At 40.2% G+C, this 24,180-nt stretch overlaps 1 protein-coding gene across 6 annotated transcripts in view; it reads right to left on the reverse strand.

Annotated features, from left to right (window-relative positions):
* rgs3a (regulator of G protein signaling 3a) overlaps positions 1-24,180 on the reverse strand; it is a 100,253-nt gene that overhangs the window by 35,078 nt on the left and 40,995 nt on the right. For 5 of the 6 annotated variants that reach the window (XM_055231622.1, XM_033989116.2, XM_033989114.2 and 2 more), the window contains one exon: positions 21,658-21,792. In XM_055231622.1, coding sequence (XP_055087597.1) covers positions 21,658-21,792 — 135 coding nt within the window. Of the gene's footprint in view, positions 1-10,019; positions 10,186-21,657; positions 21,793-24,180 lie in introns of those variants that run through there. The other variant, XM_055231623.1, reaches the window with a different exon arrangement.

A 24,180-nucleotide genomic window follows, 5' to 3' on the forward strand; every position in this document is an offset into this window, starting at 1 on the left:
ACTACACGGTATGTTTTTGTGATGCATGTGCAGCCTTTGGGAACATTATTATTAAATTCCCTTAAAACATGTGCTCTTAAAGTTATCTGTATATATTATTATTATTATAAAAAGCATGTGGTGTTGAACCTAAGGTATTCTCTAATATGTCTTACTATGAAACGCTAAACACATTTACTTAAAACTACATCATTTTGTAGATATTCTTGCACAAAAAAAGCACTTGGATCCAAAATAATCCTGTGAATAGTTTGCATACTGTGACCTTTTAAAGAAAGACTGCATTATAGAAAGTCATTTCAATGTTGGTTCTCATTTCTTCGTCAGTCGAAACAAATGTCACATTATCATCTCGACTGCTAAAAAAGTAGAACCTCGTACATCCTGTGTGTGTGTGTTACCATTTTCACTTTTGCATTTGAGAATCTCCCTTATAGTTCTTATATTTGACCAGTTAACCAAACCTGTGACTGGAGCGTGACATTGTGGCGTCCTGACTGTATCGGCCTGTCCTCGTCCTGCACATAGAGCTGCTGACCGCTGAAGATATGGTCTGAGACACAATGGAGCCACCTGTCCTGTCAAATACATTTGTTTCCTCTCACACACTCCCATTTTGACACGAGCACACACAACTGCACACACAACAGACAGGGCCCCTCACTATCACAATATTCTGCTGTCTTCAACATTCCGTAAATGTTCTTTAACAATGATTCAGGCGCTGGCTGTCCAAACTATTTTTCATGTTGAAAGAGACGAAGCGGCGGGCCGATCGAGGCTGGTGGGCCGTAGAATGAATAATTCAAATGGTGCATTTAGCACAAGTTAAACTGAGCCACACAGCCTGCTCAGATCTTATCACACATTAAAAGTTTTAAAACTTGCTGTAAAAAAGTACTGCTGTTGGTCATTTGAGCCAGTTCCTCAACAGCGTGAGAGAAATGGACCTGAGAGTCACATTGTTCCCAGGTTTGCCATAGTTTGGACACGACTGACCGTGCTGTAAAACAAGGCTTTGAATAATGCAAAGTCACATAAAGAATTGGAGCTTTTGAGTTATCATGAAGTATGTAAAGAGGAAATGCAGACGTCTTGATAAAAGTGTTTCATTCACTGAACCAGGGCCGGTCCACAGAGCAATAAAAATCAAACTGTGATCTCATACGTGTGATATGCCATTCTGGTGACGTCGTCATGTGATGAAGTGTTTCTATGTTTAATGCAGCTCTGTGCCTTTCCCCACCAACTCTTCCTATTGGCGAGTGTCAGTCAGGCCATCAGGAGTGAGTGGCAGAGAGATTGAACCAGTCACACTAAAGTAAAAGAAAAACTGTGTGATGTTTTAGAAGGACATGACTTTACACTGCCTCGTAAAGTTATAGTAAAAACACTATGTGCACATGAAACATAATGAAATCTTCTCCTGAAATTCTGATATTAATTTTCTTGGCATACGGCCCATTCCTGCAGTGAACCACAGAAAGTTTGTGTGAATAAATCTAAACGTCCAGACAACCTTTAAACAAGTCTTATTCCCGACATCCAGACATCACGGATCTAATTTATATGGTCGGATTTGGAGCTGAGTTCCAATGAAAGAGCAAATCTGGAGCAACGCTGTGAAAGGTAACGCCCCTTCCACAGATTTGATTGACAGTGCTTAGCAACGCTGTCAATCAAACCTGTTGCTAACGCTAGCGGGGTCGACCTCGGAGAAAGAAAGCAGCTGATTTGTCTCTTTTTAATGTTATCATATCTTGATTTATGGACACAATAGCAAAATAAAAACACCAGGATCATGTAGAGCGGGTTAATAATCCAGAGTCGATGGAGCCAGAAGCGCAGCCCATGATCGCTTCTTATTTGGAACATGGCGGCTAGCAGGTTAGCTACGTCCATTTATATAAACAGTCTGTGGATGTAAGGAATAACTGCATGTTCAAGCCTGGTACTGTACTGTGTTTTCAGAGTGAAATATTGTGTGTTTGGATGGCCGTCAGAGGTCAAACAGTGAAGATTGTGCTTCGCCCACTGAGCAGATTTGATTTAAGGCCTTGCTGGCAGTTAGTCCACTGATAGGATAAAAGCATGCCTCATTGCATTGGATATTGGGCCTGGCATTTCTATTAGAGACTCTGAGGCAGCCATAGACTTTTTCCTCTGGGTCAGTGAACTCTGCGATTTACACAGGTATACACAGTTTATTTTATAATACAGAATGTTCTCAGCAAATGAGCAGTGAATTTAGCTAAGCTGTTTTTCCCTTCATACTTACATGAATAAAATAGACTGTACCTCAGTATATCGCACTTCAGTTTTCGTGGACTCGCTGTTTCGTGGATTTTTTGCGTTTTTACAGTTTTACATGCTTTTTTACAGAGTGTGCATTGTGTCGTGCGTCCTGATTGGCTGTTGGACTGTAGACCAATGTGTCGTGCGTCCTGATTGGCTGTTGGACTGTAGACCATTGTGTCGTGCGTCCTGATTGGCTGTTGGACTGTAGACCATTGTCCATCAGTCTCCTCCGTGCCGTGTCTCCTGTACAGTACAGAATGTGTTCAGACAAATTTACATAAACGTTCAAGCGACACTAAAGCAGAGCGGCAAAAGGGCGAAGAGGCACGGTCAGAGGAACTATTAACTAATGAAACAAGAGAGAAATGTGAGAAAATGTTAACGCCTGTGTGAGAAACGTGTATAAAGTGTGTGGTGAGGGGTTTTACAGCAAAAAAACATAGAGAATAACTGTAAAAAATAAAGCTGATACTATGGATTTCACCTATTGCGCGTTATTTTTACCCCCGTGATAAATGAGGGGCCACTGTTTTTATATAAATAGACGTAGCTAACCCGCTAACTGCCACGTTCCAAACAGGAAGTGATCATGGACGCACTTCCTGCTCCATCGAATCTGCCTCTAATTCACTTTACATTATAAAACTGTGTCCTCTCTCTGTACCTGCTGCTGTCAGACTCATTTTGGTCTTAAATGTTCGTATTAACCCTCTACGTGATCCTGGGGTTTTTATTTCACTATTGTGTCTGTAAATCAAGATATGATTATTGAAAAGAGACAAATCAGGCGACTTCTTTCCCCGAGGTCGCTCCCGTTAGCGTTAGCAACAGATTTGATTGACAGCATTGCCAGGCAGATGCTCCCTCCTAAACAAGCGGGACGGGGCGTTACCTTCAACATCCTCGCTCCGGATTGGCTCTTTGGTTGCTATGATACTTGCAGTCCACATCTTTATCCAGTCTGTGATAAATAAACATTAAGATGCTGTGGTGCTGGATTGTGGCTCTAGAGTCGGGTGTTCATTCATTTTGGAAATTATACAATCAAACAATTATACAAATTTGGTCTAATAACATTATAGCTTCTTAATGGACGATGCATTGATTAAGTAATCTATCTGTAAATACAATACATGCTAAAAATGCTAACGCTAATGCTAATAATAACACTACTCTTGTTGCATATGCTTTCCTAAACCAAGCTGCTCTTTAAATGTCAAATTCTCTCAAAAACAGGAAAACGTGGACATTTATAGAGGCACCCAGGGACAATCGTCTGACCTCTGCCCTTTAGTTGCCGTGGTGACCAGGGTCCTATCCGCTGAGGTCGACTGTAATCCAGAAGCTACCTATGGATACGAAAATGACACTTCCATTGGTTATTCCCTTTTCCATAAATATATATATCTGTGTTTTTTTTTCTTAGTTTTACCACATTTTCACATCAGCCGTCTACGTGATAAAAATCCCACAAGCTTTGAAAAACTGGAATGCACTGAAAAAGATGAACAGGGAACAGGTCATAAGACAAGACGTCACGGTGGTAATGTATTCTTAAGAACCGTTTTCCTCCCCCACCGTGTAGTTTCGGACGCCAAAGTCATCTAGATAGCTAAAACAATATTACGAGGAAATTAAAAGATTAGAGAGATAAAACAAAGGGAGCAAAATATGGAAGTGAGACGAGCGAAGTGCAAAGCGAATGGCCTTAACTCACGTAGATGTGCGTTTATAGGCGTGTACGGAGCTGATAATGCGGTGCTGTACGCGTCCTCCCTCGAGTGGAAATACTTTTGTGGAGCATGTTATTTTTCATTAGCGAGGGTCACACAGAGCTCAGGTTGTTTGCTTGGCCTAAGTGAAACCATTCGCTCCACCCCACGTTTACAGTTATGTAAACGCACACATGATTCAAAGCTTTAAATGAAGTGAATGTGCGCTGATATGTTTATTTATTTGTTATTTTACATGCTTTTTCACAGCATATGAACGTGCATTGTGTTCTGCGTCCTGATTGGCTGTTGGACTGTAGACCATTGTGTTGTGCGTCCTGATTGGCTGCTGGACTGTAGACCATTGTGTTGTGCGTCCTGATTGGCTGTTGGACTGTAGACCATTGTGTTGTGCGTCCTGATTGGCTGTTGGACTGTAGACCATTGTGTTCTGCGTCCTGATTGGCTGTTGGACTGTAGACCATTGTGTCGTGCGTCCTGATTGGCTGTTGGACTGTAGACCATTGTGTCGTGCGTCCTGATTGGCTGTTGGACTGTAGACCATTGTGTCGTGCGTCCTGATTGGCTGTTGGACTGTAGACCATTGTCCATCAGTCTCCTCCGTGCCGTGTCTCCTGTCCAGTACAGAATGTGTTCAGACAAATTTACATAAACGTTGGATCGCAGTGTGACTCTGAAGTGCTGTACGTTTGCGATTTGTTTTCTCCCCGACAAAACCCACAATGTCGAGGAAACGTTCTGCACCGACAAAGGCACCAAAAGGTTGTGAAAGGTGCTAAACATCGCAGAAAAAGTTGGACTCCTGTACATGCTGAGGGAAGGCTGTAGGGGGCGCCATTACGGAATAAATGAATCTTCGGTTTGTCACATACAGAAGGAGGAAAATAACAAAAGGACGACAGCAGCAATACGTTTGAACAAGGAGCAAAAAGGGTTGTGAATGCAACAAGACGATCGTAAGGACGGAGTCTGCTTTAGGTTTGAGGACCAGTGACTGCAGGAAAACAAACATTACGAGACATTACAGCGAAGTGGCGCCAGGACGAAGAGGCGTGGTCGGAGGAACTGTGAAATACGAGTTTTTGAATTTTATTTAGGATACAGTATAGAAATTGGTTTCATTTTTTTTTTTTTTTTAATCTACGAAGGTTTGAACTTTGAGAGAGTTTAAACAAGAGAAAAATGTGAGAAAATGTTAACGCCTGTGTCAGAAAAGTGTATAAAGTGTGTGGTGAGGGGTTTTACAGCTGCAAAACATATAGAATAACTGTAAAAAATAAAGCTTTTTATTCTTCGCGGGTTATTTTTGGAACGTAACCCCCTGCGATAAACGAGGGACCGCTGTATTTGACCATAATTACTGCGTGGTTCCAGAAGCATTGACAGAACATGTGCACGCGTCAATGGGTCCATGTTGGCACAAGCAGAGTCTTTATTAAAACATATTCTGACCGATAACAACAGAGACGAGCCGCCCTCTCTGATATTATTGCCTGGTGTAATATCAATAACTCGTTACGGGCCAACATATAGACGGCCCCTCTCTGAATGGTCTCATTATATGCGCCGTGATGCCTCGTCCTCCACGGCCCTCGATTCTCTGAGAAAGAGCGATGAGGCAGTAATAGTCTTTATCTGTCAGAGGCTGCTATTGTGAGATCAGGCCTACGGGGATGAACTAAATGGCAAAATGGAAAAGGAGCAAAGGAGCAAGTGGGGGAAAGGGTGTAGATCACAGAACACAAGTACAGGATAATGTCAGGTCAACGCTGGACACACTGATTAGCCAGCAGCTACGCAGTAATGAAAACACTGCGGCCGTGTGCGAGTAAAACCATGCCCTCACGCGTTTATTACTGCTTTATTTCATAACGCAGGTGACAACGCAAACAAAAAAAACAAGTCTCCCGTAAAGATATTAAGTGCATTTATTCAACTCTCATTAATATTTCAGCTGGAGCACGGTCCCTGACGTAATCGCGACTTATGTTTTGACCAGAGGCATGCAGAGCGGGGCCCGGACTTCCGCAGACACTTTCGCAGACAAAGATTCACAGCTTTGATAAACGTCACGACCGGTAGACGAGGCCATTACAGATAGTCAAGGGTTTGGAGGGGAAAAATGTCATTGACGTAACTTGCCCCATGACGCCAGGCAGCTGAACACAATGTGACCACTGAGGAAGACTCGGGGAGGCCTTCAGCGAGACAGCGACGTGTCTTCTGACTGCGTGTCGTCAGGGGTGAGTGCGTGTGTATGTGTGCGGCTGTTGTCTGCTTCCACAGACGAGGATGTTTTGCATGTGGAGAAAATCATAAAAGTATCTCTTGTTTCGTAGAGCTGAGAGTTTACAGTGAGTTCGTTATTGCTCTGAAGGAGGAAGGCAAAAATAGAAGGGAAAAAAATGGAGTAGAAATGGAATAACTTTGAAGCTGTGTCCTATCAAAGCACTTTCAAAAGATCATTTACAAATCCAAGTAGTTTATAGTAAGGACATGACTGATGGTGATGGTAACTGACTAGAAAAAAACTATAAATTGCTAGAAAGTAAAAGAGAAATTGCCTACGGTTTTGTTTAAGTTGCATCTACTTGTCAGCAACTGGTGACCATCTGGAAGGTTAGGTCAGGTTAGGTACGTTTATATTTACGTACGTTTTTGTGGTATTTAGTAATAAACTGCCATGAGTACTGCACATTTTGTTGATTATAAACCCCAAATTGATCTAAAATGAGTTAAAATAAGCTGGACGAATGACTTCCTGATTAAAAACTACAGACTTATTCTCTTTAAAGTGCAATTTCACTGGGGCAAGTAGCTGATTTTTCTTATTTTTTTGATTTTATAGAAATATCAACGCAACATTTCATGACCCGATGTGCATGATCTGGAGTGAACACAATCAGACATAAGTAGAGCGCTGTGGGAGGGGGAGTCAAGCTTCAAACGCAGGACAATGCAGGAACGCACGAACCATCAGGATATCAAACCAAAAGCAATAAAAGTCTGTTTCCTTTCAGTTGTGGTTAGCTCTTAACTCTAGACAAGCTTCAGACCTAGATGCCAAAAGTACAAAAATTGCTACTGTGCTGTGTAATTTGTGAACATCAAAGAAAAATCAAGGAAAAATCTAAGAAAAATCACAAAAGTCATAAGAAGAAATGAAGGTATCGTAATCCTAATGACCAAATTAATACAAATATTTTAATCTCACTGGCAAAACCCACTGATTTCTACTGTTGCATATCATATATTTCCAACATCTGTGATCAAATATCCATGTATCTAACGGTGATGCTCTTCCTCCCCTCATCCCGCCCTGTTTTATACCTCCAATCCGTTGGCCATGTGGACAAATAAATCACATGTGGAGCTGTGCCAGTGGAATAAAGCAGCCAAATGGGGGATGTAAACAAACTGTTGCAGGAAATAGTGTCCACTAGTCTTTTTTTTTTTATTGAGAAGGAGGTGATATTACCAGCACAATTACATTAGAGCTATTAAGCGGAAGGACGGGTAACTGGATCAGGGGCTGGGGAAAACACAGCAAAAGCAAAACAACATATAGGTTAACAGTAACTTAAGCTATAAACGGATAAACACGCACATCTCGTAAATCATATAGAGTCATATAGAGGCTCCCTGTTTTTCCTGTCATGTTCATGTGCTGTTTACGTCCCTGTATGACCAAACGACAGCAGCTACTCCACGTAACCTTATGAAACCTATTTGCAAAAGAAAATCACTTTGCACAGACCTCGGGCCAAGGATGAGGTAAGTAATAACATCACCACTCAATACAGGACATGCACAAATGACACATGAACCCTACCTGAAAAGTAGTTCCAGCTCACAGTCCACAGATGGCAGACAGAGACGCTCCACACATCCCTGTCAAAGTGGCCTACTTCCTGTGACAAACTGTTGTGTTGAGGAGTATCTGTGGATGCTGAGGGTTGTGTGCGAGCCTGTCAGTGGGTTAGGCCGAATGAACGGTGCACGGGGACAGAGCGAGGCGAGGGAGAGAGGGAGGGAAGAGCAAGAGAGGGAGAGGGAAAAAGCCCGAGAGGCTCTGAAGGTAGACTCCCAAGCTGCACAAACAAGCGAGGAGGAGAGGCGCGCACATAATGAGAGGAGGCAAACGAGTGGTGAGGAAGCATGTGAGCCTGCTGTGCGCCACTAAACTCATCTTTAATGTACTCCAGCGCGCTCGTGTCGCTCCACAAATATTGGCATGTTTACACTGCAGCTCCATTTGCACAACACCCCCGTCATTTCTTTGTGAAGACATTAAGGCCTCACAGGTCCCACGAGAGTCACAAAGCATACAATGGACACATATCTATTGTAAACACACACATTAACAGACAGACACACTGCTCAAATACAGACACAAGGCCGGTGCGTCCCTATATTGTAATAGCATCCTTTAAGGGAAACATCACTCACCATTATCTCAATGAATAGCTTTTAGCACTATTATTGGCGACATTGAGAGGTTGGTTTTATGGTGGCAGGGTAGGATTATTTATCGAGTAGAGTTTATATCAAGTGCTTGTTCTGAAACACTGCTGCTTGGATTTGTGTTGCATCGGTAAAAGCGTAAAGTCACTCTACAAATATCCATGTAGGATCTAAAGACTGAACATAAAGTACAGAGTTTGCCTTTCCCTGTGATTCTTGGAGCCTTTGAAATCATAAAAACGTCACAAGAACAAGGCACTACAGTCATTCAGACCATTATGAATTCTTCTCATCATGATTTGATTTTTCTTTTGTTGATTTTCTATTCCTCGTACAAAATCCTGGTGTCTTTTCTATGAAAACCAGGCTGAGGTTAAAGGGGTCGACTCTAAAACCTTTTACCTCAGGTATATCTGAGGTCTCATAAAGTGAATGTTTGTGAAAGAGTCAGAGCTGTTCTGCCTGAGGGACGCCGCAGTGGCACCAAATGTAAACATTGATTTTCTAGAAATATGACAGGGGCCTAAATTTAGCGTGTTCATTGATAAACAATGTGGCTGTCCCTAGGTGACTAATTTAGCGAGCCTCCCTCTCTCGGCGGCTCTTACCTCTTTCACTCTTATCTCAAGAGCCTCAGAGCGACGCACAAGAAACAGGTTTTATCTGCTCACTGTGACAAACAATATTTGACATTGAAAGGTAATGACAGGAGAGACACACACCTGCTGGCTCCCAGTGCACAGGAAAAAAGTGACAAAGCTCAAGCATGTAGAGAAATAAGTGAAGGTATAGACACTATTTCCATTCTTCTCATCTTTACTCCAAATATAAGCCAAATATGAGCCAAAGATGAGCCAAATATGAGCCAAATATGAGCCAAATATGAGCCAAATATGAGCCAAAGATGAGCCAAAGATGAGCCAAATATGAGCCAAATATGAGCCATTCTGCTTGGATACGTGCTGCTAGAAAAGTCAATTTCCCTCATTTTGGCTTTTCACTTCTGGTGTCTCACGTGTAAGCAGTGATTTTTATAATATATTTTTATGTATAAATATATATATTTTTTAAAGAGTATATTTATGTGCAGCCCTCTCTCTTTATTCGGGCTTGGGATCACTGTGGCAGGTTTAATTTAACTAATTGGAATTGTGCTCTAAATATTATGATATCACTCTGATCACAAGTACGTTTGTTTTAGTTTAAGTTTTCTAATAATTCCAAAGGGAAATTGCAATTGAAATAAGTTCATGTGTCATTTTGCCTGTCAAAAAACCAAGATGACAAAATGTTTGTATTGATAAGTCATCTATGTAACCACAGAGCACAGCCTCAAGAATGAAGTGATAAAGTTACTAAATAACCCTTTATATAAACTGCAGCACATGTTTGACTGAACTAAAAAGACACAGGACTTTGATGATTGTGACAGAAACTAAACAAATAATGGATTCACAATCATAATAAAACTATAACAACAGAAATGACCCTAAATGACCTTCACAGATTTTAATGACAACGTACCTTATTCACAGGCATCTGGTTGTGAATGTTTTTAAGTTTCAAGTGTATGTCCCGGAGTAGAACGAGCACAGTTCACCCACTCGCTGATGGGGCACGTTCAGAGCGCCAACCTCAGTCTGCGTCTCCAATGTGAGCGTATGTGATTTCTTCCTGCCAGTTTCTTGTTCTGTTTTGTTGCTGCAGTCCCAGCTCCGAGCCGAGCTCAGAATAAAGTGTGAGCCGCCGTGTGTGTGTGCAAAAGACAGTGAGAGGGGTGGGGGGAAGAGAAGGAGGGGGTAATAGACGGATTCAGCGACGGAAAGGGTGGGGGAAATTAGAAATGATAAAAACAACACAGATGGAGCAGGGCGAGAGAGAGGTGTGAGTGCAAAAGGAGGGATTCTAAAACTGTCTTGGATTAAAACAGAGCAATAATGGGGATGTCACGGAGAGGACCAAATGCAAACTACCTCGTCTCCTGAGACCAGCCAGTGTCCGCTCTCTACGCTCTCCCCCTTTTCTACGCGCCGATTGCTATTTTTAGAAAGTTGGTCGGTAGCAAATCAAAGAAGGGAATGAAAATCGATGAGAAACTATGAGGTTTAGAGCCACATCTTTTTTTTTTTACGCGTTATAATAAACACATAAAAGGAGACGACGCACATGTGAAAGATCATCCAGGTATATCATTTTCATTATACCTCAGCTAATCATATCATGGGTTCAAATGTAATGGGATTCTTAAGGGGCATCTCCTCCACGCTGCTTAAGAGATCTGCACATAACCCGGTTAAATGGCCCAATGACTGTGATGGATTTTCAAGTGGACGTCAGCCTGAGTCGTATAAAACGGGGATACCTATGTTCTGAACTGCTACTGTAAAAATCTTTGTAGATTATGACAACAAATGTTTTTAATATCTCACAGAGCCATAATGAACTGAGCCACAGGGGGACGTGAAACAGGTCCAAAGTCATGATAAAAACTGATTTTCTGATTTGGGCTCACTGCATGTCCTTTGCGATACCATATTCTCAGTTTATCCAGGGCTGAGCTGAACACAAAGGCTCCAAAACTACATAAACCTGTTTGATTCATTATAACTAAGAAACCATCTTTGTACTGACGGAAATGCAAATCCTAGTTTTAATAAATACAGCGTCTTTTCTTTGACATGGCTAATGAGACACACCTTTGTGTGAAGAGGCATCATTTACTAATTAAACAATTATCTCATGTAGCTTCAAAGCTTCAAAGTCTAATGAATGTGACGAGTTCTGTAATTAAAATATAGAGAATGGATTTCATGCCTGACGCTGCTTCTACGTCGGTGTGGTTTCCTACAGTAACTGCTTCACAAATGCATCATTGGCATTAGATAACACTGTATACTGCACATGAATAGTTGATGTAAACTAAAATAAAAGCAAATGTTTTTCCATTAAAGGAAAGTCATTCATGTTTAAAAAGAGAAAAGGAAATGAATCCCATTTATGTCATATCCCATATATAACAAATCACACTCCTGAATGTGCTTAAGTGAGAGAGGAGCAACCGTTATCGACACGTGCTCAGGCTGAATAGCATCATTTAAATACATTTAAATACATTTAAATGTGTAAAGACGCTCTGGTGACGTACACGACGGTTATTGGTCTATTTGTATTCTTATGTATTTGTTCATTTTACCATAAACTGTCGTAACATTTCAATTTTAGGGATGGTCTGAATTTGGAAAAGGTTTAAAATTCACCATCATTAAAAAAGACAGACTTTCTAAACTCCCCCATTACTGTGGAAAAAAAAAAAAGTAACGATAATCATATGTTTCCTGGAATGTGAGATTAAGTTCACATTCTCATATGAGCTGTGATGTAACCCCACCTCAACCCTAACCCCATTAGAAACACTTGAGCGTATCCCAAAAATAGCCTGTGTTGGAAGCATGTGCGAGTGTGCCCATATGGATCTGTGAGCGAGGAGGAAAAAGAGGTAAAAGAAATCATCCGCATCTAATTGAGAACAAGGAGGATGAAAGAACGAGTCTCTTATAAAGTCATGAGGGTCTTATAGACTAACGGCACCGGCGCAGGCCATAAAATACTCCCCATACATTCGCATTCGTACAGTGACTCCATTGTTAACCGCGACGTAAACAATGAACATCGGATGCTGAAATAAGTGGGAAAGAATGGTAGGAAGCAAGTGAAAAGAAAAAATAGGTATGAAATCATCTTCCTGTTTGAGAAAAGACAGTGTAGGCCTTGCAGATTCCTTCACTAATTTGTTGTGATTGTAATTTTGGCTGAATTTTGGCTGTTGGCAGAAGCTGTTACAGGGTCAGCCACTGCAGTAAGTTCACACGTTTGATTAAATTAGTCTAAAAATAAGTGTTAGTGCGAAACAGACTCACATGACTCCATCTTTATTTAATATTCTGGTTAGATTTGATTGGGTGCAAGGCTTAAGCTGTGAATCTGGGTTTATGACATTTACATTAGCAAAAAGGATTGGGAATATGATTTGAATTGCGATGTTTTTACCAAATAAAAAATGCAAAAAGTCATTCTAGTCTAGTGCTGAGAGCAGCCATTAAGGGCCTGAATGAGTACGCTAAGTATGACTCAGGCACAGTTCACATTTAGTGTAGCTCATTAGACCGAGCCAAAAAAAACAGAAAGTATAAACAAACTGGTGTGTTAGCGTCAGTGTCGTTAGCTCCTCCCTTCAGACAGATATAAAGCAGTGTCCAGCAGTGATCTGACCACAACTGAAGAAGATTTGGTCAGGATATCTTAGTGTTTTATCGTTTTATTGCTCTTAGGTGCTGTGTTGTATTTTATGTCCTGTATTTTCCGGAGTATAAGCCAAAAAAATGCATAATAATGAAGAAAAAAAAACATGTACAGTGGTCTCCCGTTTATCGCAGAGACGTTACGTTCCAAAAATAACCCGTAATAGGCGAAATCCACTAAGTATCAGCTTAATTTTTTACAGTTATTATGTGTGTTTTGCAGCTGTAAAACCCCTCACCACACACTTTATACACTTTTCTCACATTTCTCTCTTGTTTACAACTGTATTTCACATATAAGTCGCATCTGAGTATAAGTCGCACCCCCAACTATGAAAAAAAGTGTGATTCATAGTCCAGAAAATACGATATATCTGTTTTAGTTTGTTGTTTATGTGAAGCGCTTTGAGCAGCTTAAGTTGTATTTTAAATGCGCTATATAAATAAAACTACCCTGAATTGAATAATATTTGTGTACGAACTTCACCTGCCGTTCAAAATGTCAGGATTATCCACAGATTCTACTTCTAGTTCTTGATTATGACATATTTTTGCGCGGGGCAGCCTTGGCGTGTAGCGACCGTCTTAAAAGATGAGAAAACCCCATCCTTGGACTAGTTTCCGTCTCCTTTGGCTCGACTTTGAACGATCAAACCGCGCTCTCTTCTTCTTCTCTTCGATGCGTGTGACTGCGCTGTGCTTCAAAGACTCTCTGTATCTCGCTCTCGCCTTGTACCCAGACACGGTTCCTCCCAATACGCTCAATGCACTTCCCTTCCTGACATTATCGGTGTCTCCATGACTTTCCGAGGTGTTTTTCATGACGCCTCCGAGAAACTTCCCATTTCCATTTTGCACTTGTCATCTGCTGCGGTGTAATTTTATAATTCATAACCGCGGGGTCTGCTGGGAGTTTCACTTTTTCTCTGACTGGTTGTTCTTTGCCTCGCCAGATTCTGCTGTCTCCTGTCAAATAGTTTCTCGATGGGGCAATTACTCAGCGAATCATCGAGTCATTCTTTGTCACCGCAGCGTAGCCGAGGGCGTGTTCGCTTTTTTAAACTAGCATTTACCATGAACTTGAAAAGTGCGTTAAAGAATTGGCCAATGTAGAAATTGTTCCGTTCTGATAAAAAAAAGTTAAAGCAATGTGATGAAAATGAGAGACTTTGCACCAACGTCACACGCGCCAATGAGAATAAATGTATTTTTTAAGCTTCAAATCAAACTGTGTATATAAACGGACATAGCTAACCTGCTAGCCGCCACGCTCCAAACAGGAAGTGACCATGGGCTGCGCTTCTGGCTCAACTGACTCTGGCTCCAATTCACTTTCTATTGAAAAACTGTGTCCCCTCTCTCCGTAACTGCTGCTATCAGACTCATCATTTTGGTTTTAAATGTTCATATTAGCCAAGTTTATTTGTATAAGTAATTCAAAATGCTTTACAGAATAAGAAGGACGTTAAAATCACACAAATCAAACCATAAATAATCACAAATAATCATCATAAAATTAACATTAAAACATAAGAGTGCAGAATAAAAAACCTTTCATTATTATTAACCCGTTTTTATTTTGTTATTGTCTCCGTAACTCAAAGATAAGACACAAATCAGGCGCCTTCTTTGCTCGAGGTCACTCCTGTTAGCGTTAGCAACAGGTTTGATTGACAGCGTTGCTATGCGCCCACTTCCTGCTAAACCAGTGATGCGGGCGGGAAGAAGCGTTACCTTTCTCAGCTTCGCTCCTGATTGGCTCTTTGGTTGCTATGATACCCGCAGTCGGAATTTTAAACATAGGACTCTGCTCCAAATTCGCGCTATAACTGCTAGCCTTGATGTGCTTCATTTGACTGGAGATGAACGCTTTGTCCACGTTTTTATACAGATTATGTTTCAGATTGAGGTTCTGGCTTGTAAATATATTTTTCTTAAAGTACATGTTGGCAGAGTGGTTAGCAGTTTGTCCTTAAAAGTCTAAAGTAGCTGGATACGAAAGGCCCCACAGTCATTTGAGATAAGTTTGAACTATGCTCTAGCACAGGGGCGTCAAACACATTTTCATCAAGGGCCACATCAACAAAATGGCTGCTCTCAAAGGGCCAAATGTAAAATAAATCTAACAAATTTTATAACTTGTTAATTAACTGTTTATGTATTTATTACTTATCCAAGCTACAAATATTGCATATGCATTTGCCTAGATGTAAAAAATGGCTGTGTAACTGTGTATCTCCTGATAAATTGAGATTTTAAGACCATCAACGTTTTAATTTACCCTGTCGAGGGCCACATAAAATGATGTGGAGGGCCAGATTTGACTCGGGGGCCTTGAGTTTGACACGTGCTCTAGCAGATATGTAACGTTTCAAAATGATATATCTACAAAAGCTAACAAAAAGATGCATTTACAAGTAGTTATTTTTATTACAGCTCAAACCGGTTATTCATTATTGTGATGAATCAGTGATGCAAATTCGCAGAAAGCATCTTATTGTTAATCTGTGCCTCTGTTTGAAATGCAGCGTGCTCTCGTAGTGCGATGCAGCTCATCAAACGCCGCACGCTCGCTGACACTTCCTATCTGCCCACAGCTTCTCCCCTCATTGATCCAGTTCACGTGTGTCTGCCAGCGAGAAGCAGAACAACAGTCCAGTTCTATTATTTAAGCCCATCACCGATAAACATCATCTCCAATTTGTACAAACAGTAAGATACGCAAAGGGGAAAGTATAAAATGCACCAGTACGATTGCCATTGACAACAACAGCCAGCGAACTGCCCATTAACATCAACACGGAGCCGTTTTGCATAAGTCGTACTGTCCGTGAGAGCTTATTGCCTGGTCTAATTATATTTATTTATGTGGCTTTCTTCCCTGCACTTGCTGAGAGCAGTGTAGTGTTTCCCATCAAACGCTAACTGTGTCTGATGAACTGCGCCTGTCGTTTGCAAAATGGCCAGTCCTGCTTAAATTCCCATTTGGAGGCTGTGTGTCTAAGTGTGTGCGCAGCTGAACACATTTATTTTTCCAGCAGCTTAGAGGCTAATGCCGGCCAGACAAGAATGTACCGGAAGCTTTTCGAGGAAGGAAGTAGCTCAATTGTACAAACCACTGCGTACTGGTAAAGTATAAGGGAAAGGCTGTTTACGCGGTGCAGTGAAATACATCTTCTCTCGTTTCCTTGGACGGCTGATGTGTCTCCTGGTGAGCGGTTGTCCAGATATCGATTTGGCGTTGGCTTTACATCGGACGTCCATCTTGACACGATAACCACGCTATGACAAAATGACACACTGTTACACGATATTTAGATTTTAACCACAGCAAATGAAGTTCACCGAGGGTAGCAGCGGTTATCGCGGACAATTTGGAGCCGAGTTCCAAAGTTAATGTTCATATCTTGAGTTACGGAAACGCAATAGCGAAATAAAATACCTGGATCGTGTAGAGCGGGTCGATACGAACATTTTAAGACCAACATGACGAGTCTGACAGCAGCGGATACACGGAGAGTTGGAACGGTTTTTCAATGTAAAGTGAATTGGAGCCAGAATTGATGCTAAAAACGCAGCTCGTGATCACTTCCTGTTTGTAACGCGGCGGCTAGCAGGTCAGCTACGTCCATTTATATATACAGTCTATGATTTTAACGTTAATTTAAACCAAGTATTTAAGTGTTCTCGCAGTATTGAAAAAAAACCTTTTGGCTAATACTGGTTTTGTTACTTAAAGATGCACGATACTACCACACCTGCTTGTCTCCATGGAGATGCTTTTGCTTTGGTGAGAATGTTTCGCAGTACGGCATGAACCTTTTTATCAAGCAAGTCAAGTTACAAGTCAGATCTTTGACATGTGAGCCTGTTTAAACCCCACAGAGCGTTCAGGTCTCCCGGTTCCGTACACTTTTTACTAACTTAAACATCCAGAGAGACAAATCTATGCATTATTAAGACAACATTTATTTTATTCTTTATAGTCGTAGTAGTTTTTGAGGTGATTCTTTTGTACTTATATTTGTGTATACTTACATAAGACACTACAATAATACAAATCATAGACTGTATATATAAATGGACATAGCTAACCTGCTAGCCAACTCACTTTACATTAGAAAACTGTCAGACTCGTCATTTTGGTCTTAAAATGTTCATATTATAGTTTTCCTTCATTTATCTCGGGGTCACGTTCTAAAAATAACCCGCAATAGGCGAAATCCGTGAAGTATCAGCTTTATTTTTTTTAATTATTCTCTATGTTTTTGTCTGTAAAACCCCTCACCACACACTTTATACACTTTTCTCACACAGGCGTTAACATTTTCTCACATTTCTCTCTTGTATAGCCTCCTGAGACCTGGCGTCCTCATATGTGGACAACACATTTTGGGTTATCAAGGCCACAATGCAAATTTTTAGAAGAAGAATAACAGCATACAAGAACAGCAACAATGCAAATATATTATATATATTCATTGTTTAACAGTTTAGAATGCTTAGAATGTTTTTTTCTTCCTGCTCCTGTCTCTTCACACAAGACACATTGTTCCAAGAGGCACAATAGTTGTTTTTTTTTTCATTTTGTTTTTACATTCAGGACAAATGTTGCTGTTTTCAGGGTCTTAATAAATAGTTTTTGCAAATCATTATTTAAATGTTTTATCAAAATGATTAAAATGTCCAGATATGAGGACATTTGATTTACATATTTTTTTCTCAGAAACTACATAATGTAAAAAGATAATTCTTTGTATTTAGACTCATCTGGTCCAATCAGCCCAAATAACAAAGAGAAATTAATAATGCCACGTCATGCAAGAGTGGGGTCTCAGGAGGTTAAACTCTCTCAAAGTTCAAACCTTTGTAGATTTTTTAAAATAAGTACAGTTTTATAGAACAAAACCACGTTATTTTCCTCCTTGAAGATTCATTTATTCCGTGATGTCGCCCCCTACAGCCGCGGAGCTTCTACCTTCCCTCAGCGTGTCCAGAAGTCCAACTTTTTAGCATCGTTAGCGTCTTCCTCGACCTTTTGGGAGTGACAGCAGGTGTCTTTGTCGGTGCAGAACGTTATTCTCTCTGTTTTTGTCTGTTAAACCCCTCACCACACACTTTATACACTTTTCTCACACAGGCGTTAACATTTTCTCACATTTCTCTCTCGTTTAAACTCTCTCAAAGTTCAAACCTTCGTAGGCGCCTTTGTCGGTGCAGAACGTTTCATCGACATTGTGGGTTTTGTCGGGGAGAAAACTAATTGCAAACGTACAGCACTTCAGAGTCACACTGCGATCCAACGTTTATGTAAATTTGTCTGAACACAGAACACAATGCACGCTCATACGCTGTAAAAAAGCGTGCAAAAGTGCATAAAAAAAAGACAGTTTGCCCTTTAACTGACTTCGGATCAAGCTGTGATGATGCAAAACACTCAGGATCAGTGACATTTGAAGTTATCTACAAACAATGTCCTAAATCCTCTGTTCCACATATGTGCAAACTGCAGAGATTTGTGAAGTGGGCATAACAGTGCGGCACATTATTATCGCACACTATTCACAGAGGGGCTGGAGGATTAGACAGTCAGTTAAAAAGACGCTCACTTTTATGATCAAAGTGTCGGATTCAAAGCGACTGCGGAGGAGCGGGACTGTGCCAGCTGCTGACAGACCCCACGACCCCCTTGGAAACTATTAACGACCAAAATCAGTTTGTGTCGTGTTTTTGGCGTTTACGTTGCAGTCTTTGAACAGAAGTACTGGGTAAACTGCACGTCTCAGCTGAGGAGGGTTTACGAGGCTGGACGCGCGGGGCGACAACTGCGGTTTCTGACTCAAGGGAAATGAGCTGTTCAGTTTTCAAAAGACGACTTTGTGCTGCGTTTACTCGCTGGAAACACACACTTGATTTACGAAACGTCTTACATTGATTAAGCAGTAACAACGAATAAACCGTTCACTTATTGAGTCTGTAATTTACCCCGTCACACATAAATCATTCAAAACACTGCGGAAATCTCTTGTTTTTTTAATTTTTCCTCAAAAGGTCATCTGTGAAAATTAGATCATGAAACGGCCTGACACAACACAAATGTAGTACAAAGTCATTTTCCTCTTGTCTACATTTTAAAAGGTTAATTTACTTCAAATTAAACACACTTGGCATTGAACACAAAGCGTTTGCCTCTGAGGTACTGAGGAGAAACACAATCAAAAGTGAACTCATTTGTCTCCACGTAAAATGTTATGATTAAGCATTTAGCCTCAGGAGCACATTCAGATTTCTATTAAATGGCAAATTAAAGAAAGAGCAGCTTTGTGTGGTGTTCTCACCCCAGAAAGACGCATATATACTGTGCAAAACACGCAAGCGAGCGATATAGAGAGATAAACATCACGCACTTTTGAAACAAGACATGTCCTTCTTGGGTCTAATTCAGTGTGAAATTCTGATATAGAAAAATGGAGCTGCCTTTAAGTAACTGCCTAAGTGAGTTATATATTATACCGAATATCATAGCAACCAAAGAGCCAATCAGGAGCGACGCTGTTGAAGGTTAAAGCTAGCGGAGCGATGTCGGGGAAAGAAGGCGCCTGATTTGTCTGTTATTAATGTTCATATCGTGATTTACAGACACAATAGTGAAATAAAAACCCCAGGATCATGTAGAGGGTTAATACGAACATTTAAGACCAAAGTGACGAGTCTGACAGCAGCAGGTACAGCAAGAGGGGACAAAAAACACAAAATAAAAAACAAAAAACAAAAAAACAACTCAAAGTAACAAAAAAACAACAACTCAAAATAAGAAAAAAAACCAAAAACAAACAAAAAAACATAAAAAAGGAAAATAAGCTTAAAAAATCTCAAAATAACAAAATGATAAAAAAAAATAAATAAAAACCCTTAAAATAAAAAAACTCAAAATAAATAAAACAAAAAATCCTCAAAATAACAAAAAATAAATAAAATAAACTTAAAAAACCCTCAAAATAACAAAATTATGAATAAAAAAAAAAAAAAAAAAAAAACTTAAAATAACAAAAAAAACACCTCAAAATAAAAAAAACAAAAAATCCTCAAAAAAAGAAAAAAAGAAAGAAAATAAACTTAAAAAAAAAAAACTCAAAATAACTTAAAAAATACATATATAATAAAAACTTAAAAAATAAAAAAAAACAACCTCAAAATAACTCAAAAAAATGAACCCCAGGATCATGTAGAGGGTTAATACGAACATTTAAGACCAAAATGACGAGTCTGACAGCAGCAGGTACAGAGAGAGGGGTGACGGTTTTATAATGTAAAGTGAATTGGAGCCAGAATCGATGGAGCTGGAAGTGCGCCCACGATCACTTCCTGTTTGGAACGCCGCGGCTAGCAGGTTAGCTACATCCATTTATGCATATGGTGGGTCAGTGTTACTATATGTTCTCTATATAAAAAAAAGAACATTACAGACTTTTCGAGCCATGACGCACCTGCAGTTTGAGCTAAACACTGACTCGCTCTTTCTGTCAAGTTGATATTAGACACGGGACGATATTGAAATATGGATTATCATGGCCAAAACAATTGCAATTCACAATAATAAAATGACAATGATGTTATGGACACTGTATGAATCATTATCATTTGAATATTATGACTAGCTTCCATATTTAAATAACTGTTATAGAACTGTACTTTCATATTAGCAAAAACAACGAAAATTTACCAAAGATTATTATGGAGAAGAAGCTTTTTTCTGCACATTCTGGAAACATGTCCCACGAACGATTATTGTCAACCCTTTTTATCACAATAAACGATATTATTGTTGATATTTAAGTTTAAAAATGTTAATATTTAAGTTTAAAAATGCATATATGCTAGTAGCGTAAATAGCCAAACATTTGCCAGTAAATAATGAAAAGTGTAAATAAACCCCGCACTATGTACTCCTGTTTGTCTCTATGGAGATGTTATTGTTTTGTCTGGAATGTCCCACAGTGTGGCATTAAGCATTTCTGCTTCGTGGAGACCTGATCTGTGGAGAAATGACCCAGCTCACTGTAAGAATGCATGTTTTTCAAGGTATTTTAGAGCAATAAAACGTCTAAAATTTAAGTGTTGGGTAGATAGGCTGAATGCCGTACTGTGGGACATCCCAGGATAAGCACAGAAACACAGAAAAGTTACATAGTGCACCTTTAAGCAAGCGGTAATCCCATTGGTACGTTCTGGAATTATTTTAGCAGCAAGAACAACGTGAGAATGGTTTACTTAGACAATTACTTCCCGTCAAAATAGCAATTATGATGAGCCGACAAGAAAACGCAAAAATCAGTAGGATTGATTTCCCTCGGTGATGCTGCGAATGACCTCACAACGCTACAGTAATCTCCCTCCCAGGACGCCAACCAATCAGATCGTCGAAAGCCTGCGAGCACTTCCAGATCACTCACAATGCAAAGTCAGCAGCACTTGGCACCTTTACGGCAAAGCGTTAAGAGCGAAAAGAAAATGAACGTTAACGGGCATCGATCAGCGCTTTCGTCAGTCCGCGAGGTACATACGAACTCCTGAAACAGTTTATGGAATAGCTAAACTGCACCAGCTGCGCAAATTATAAAGTTTTATCAAAGTGTTTCAAAGTGGAAGAAGCTTTCAAAGTGTGTGATGTAGCAGCGGGAAGGTGCTATACAAATGTGTGCGCAGTTCACGGAGCATCTGTTATGGGGGAATGCACAAATATATGCACTGCCATGTGTTCATGTGTGCACAGTGTCACAAGAGAAGGAAAAGTACTGAATATGTACAGTGCGACGTACAGCGGAATGGGTGTAAAAGTGCAGGTAAATGGGTGTAAGACTTACCTGCTCAAAATGTGGAACAGTGGGCTCCCTCCTGTAAAGCTGTAGCTGCTTGTCTATGTTGTCCTTCAGGCACTGACACACGCGGCGCTTCTGGTCGGATGAATAGGCTTCCAGACTGAGCAGGCAGTCGCACTTCTGCAGACAGTGAGAGGGAGAGAGGGAGCGCAGAGAGGGAGGGGGACAATCTGAGTCAATGGAAGAAGAAGAAGAAGTACACGAAACTGGAGAAGAATGAATTATATTTGATTGAGTTGGTTGATTCTATTTTATTTTTGTGTCTTGCCCGAGCCCTTTGACGTGCTTATAAGACACCGTTAAACAAAATACTGTAGTCCAATAGTCCAGATGTGTGTTACAAAAACCAACATATAAACATTAGAATTAAACAACCATTTCATTTTCTTGTTGTCGTCGTTACACCAGAACGTATCAGGGCGCTGGGTGAACGTTTAATCAAATAAAGGATTTGTAAATTCATCATAAAATGGACAAAACAACAAAAAATGAGCTGCACTTTCTCACATAAACCACAAAGTCTTGAGAAAACCTCACAGTTTCTAAGTTTCTAAGGCCAGGGCAAGGAAATTATATAAGTGGAATATTTACTGGATGAGAAAATTGTAAAAAAGAAAAAAAAAAGAGTTTAGCATAAAAAAAATAAGCAAAAATATAAATTAAAAAAAGAGGTCACAGAACTTTGAGGGAGTAACTCAAATCAAATCAAAAAGTGAAAAAGGTTTTATTTATTTATCCTCAAGTGTCTCTTCTAATCGTCATCTGCCATAAACCTCTTTATTGTCGGGAAGAAGGAGTTTTGTTTTGTTACTGTTTTAATTCATCGCAAAAGATGAAATTTAAATCTGTCATCTGGACAAATCGTTGTGGGAGTGAAGACGTTTCCGCTTCTTCAGTTCTGTTTTAATTCGGTTTGTAACTTTCAGGAGGAGGCACATCACCTGCATGACTCCACAGAAATATAAAGTTAAAACTGCACTTTGGAACATTCTCAGTGTAGATAGTTTTATGCTCCTCCAGGTCAAATAAGAGCCAGGTTTGTGGAGATGCAAGCCTGCTCACAGTATGGACGTTTTCTAAGATTTTTAGTGCAATAAACACAATCAAAATGGAAAATAAACTTGTATTTTAGTGTATTTTTTACCTAAAGAAAGAAGAAAACACTGATTTGACACATTAAAGCACTGATCATGTGTACAAATATTTAAAACACACAGTAGCAGCAGTGTTGTTTTTGGTCAAAGTCAGTAAAGTTCACTGACGCTCGTTTGTCACCTGAACTGCCTCACATCAGCAGCAAAACGCAGGCATTAGTGAAACGAGAGCGTGTCCAGAGCCGACGGGCAGAATTTGATCTGCTGACAAATGGAATATGTGACCAGTGGTAAAGATGCTTCTCCTCAACAAAGAACAAATCAATAGCGTTTTGAGAGGAAATCCACATCGGAGCAGCCGCGGTCAAGAAGTGAAGATGCAGAGGATGGACAAAAAGCCTCTGTAAACTCACATCTCTTATGAGCTTAAGCACAGTCAATATTTATGAATGAACGAGCCTGTTTCTGTGTCGCAGTGCATGGCTGAGCAGAGATCTGGTTAGTAATGTATCTCAATATTTACTTCAATTGATTATTTGAGAGATGAAAGCTAATACCAATGATTTGATATCGTCTTTTTAGGAACACAAGAGTCAATTCTATTTGTTCAACAGTAAAATGTGGTGTTTTTAGACATTTCCTCAGGAGTAGAATCAAAGCAAAATGTAAAAATGAACCTTACAAACACCATGAAGCCAGTGTCCCAGAGCCTTTACAGTTAAATGTTAAATGTAGGTTTTTATTCAATACACAAACTATGGCAATAAAACATATGTGCGATCAGAATAGACCAGTCCTTATTAGAATTATTAGAAATATTTCAAATAATATGACGTGACTGTACAAACGTTACAGGACGATACAATCAAATTAATTAAAAACTCTTTCAAAATAAGTCAGAGATTGTGATTATACCAGAAAATACAGCACATAAGTCTAAACTGAGGACAGACTTCAGTGTTGACGTTCTTTGTAATATACAATTTGAATAGAAAGAGCAGCGCTGACCACACCGAGACACGTCTTTACCCCTGAGGTCACTGCTCGCTTTGATTAGTGAAGCATCCTTAAAACCCAAAGGACCCAAACACATGTGGTGTGAGCAGGCGTGTTACATGTGCTGTGGAAATAGGTTATGTGCATTTTTATACGTGGTTTTGCACAGTATCCAAGATCATTTTGTCAGGATTTGCGTTTGTTTTTTGCGTTTTCCGTGCGCTGTCAAGATCCCAGTCTGTCTGTGTGTTTTTTTCTGTGCTGTCTTCCCCTCCTCCCTTCTGTGCCTGGAGCTGGGAGGAGACGCTGGCACCACCCACTACACACCTGCAGCCCATCAGCAATCAAGCCTCTACTTCTGGAGCGCAAACGGACCGAGGATCCTTCACACGCTGCCAGATCGTCCGTGTATCCTCCG

The sequence above is a fragment of the Periophthalmus magnuspinnatus genome, chromosome 23, assembly GCF_009829125.3.
Source record: "Periophthalmus magnuspinnatus isolate fPerMag1 chromosome 23, fPerMag1.2.pri, whole genome shotgun sequence".
Lineage (NCBI taxonomy): Eukaryota > Metazoa > Chordata > Actinopteri > Gobiiformes > Gobiidae > Periophthalmus > Periophthalmus magnuspinnatus.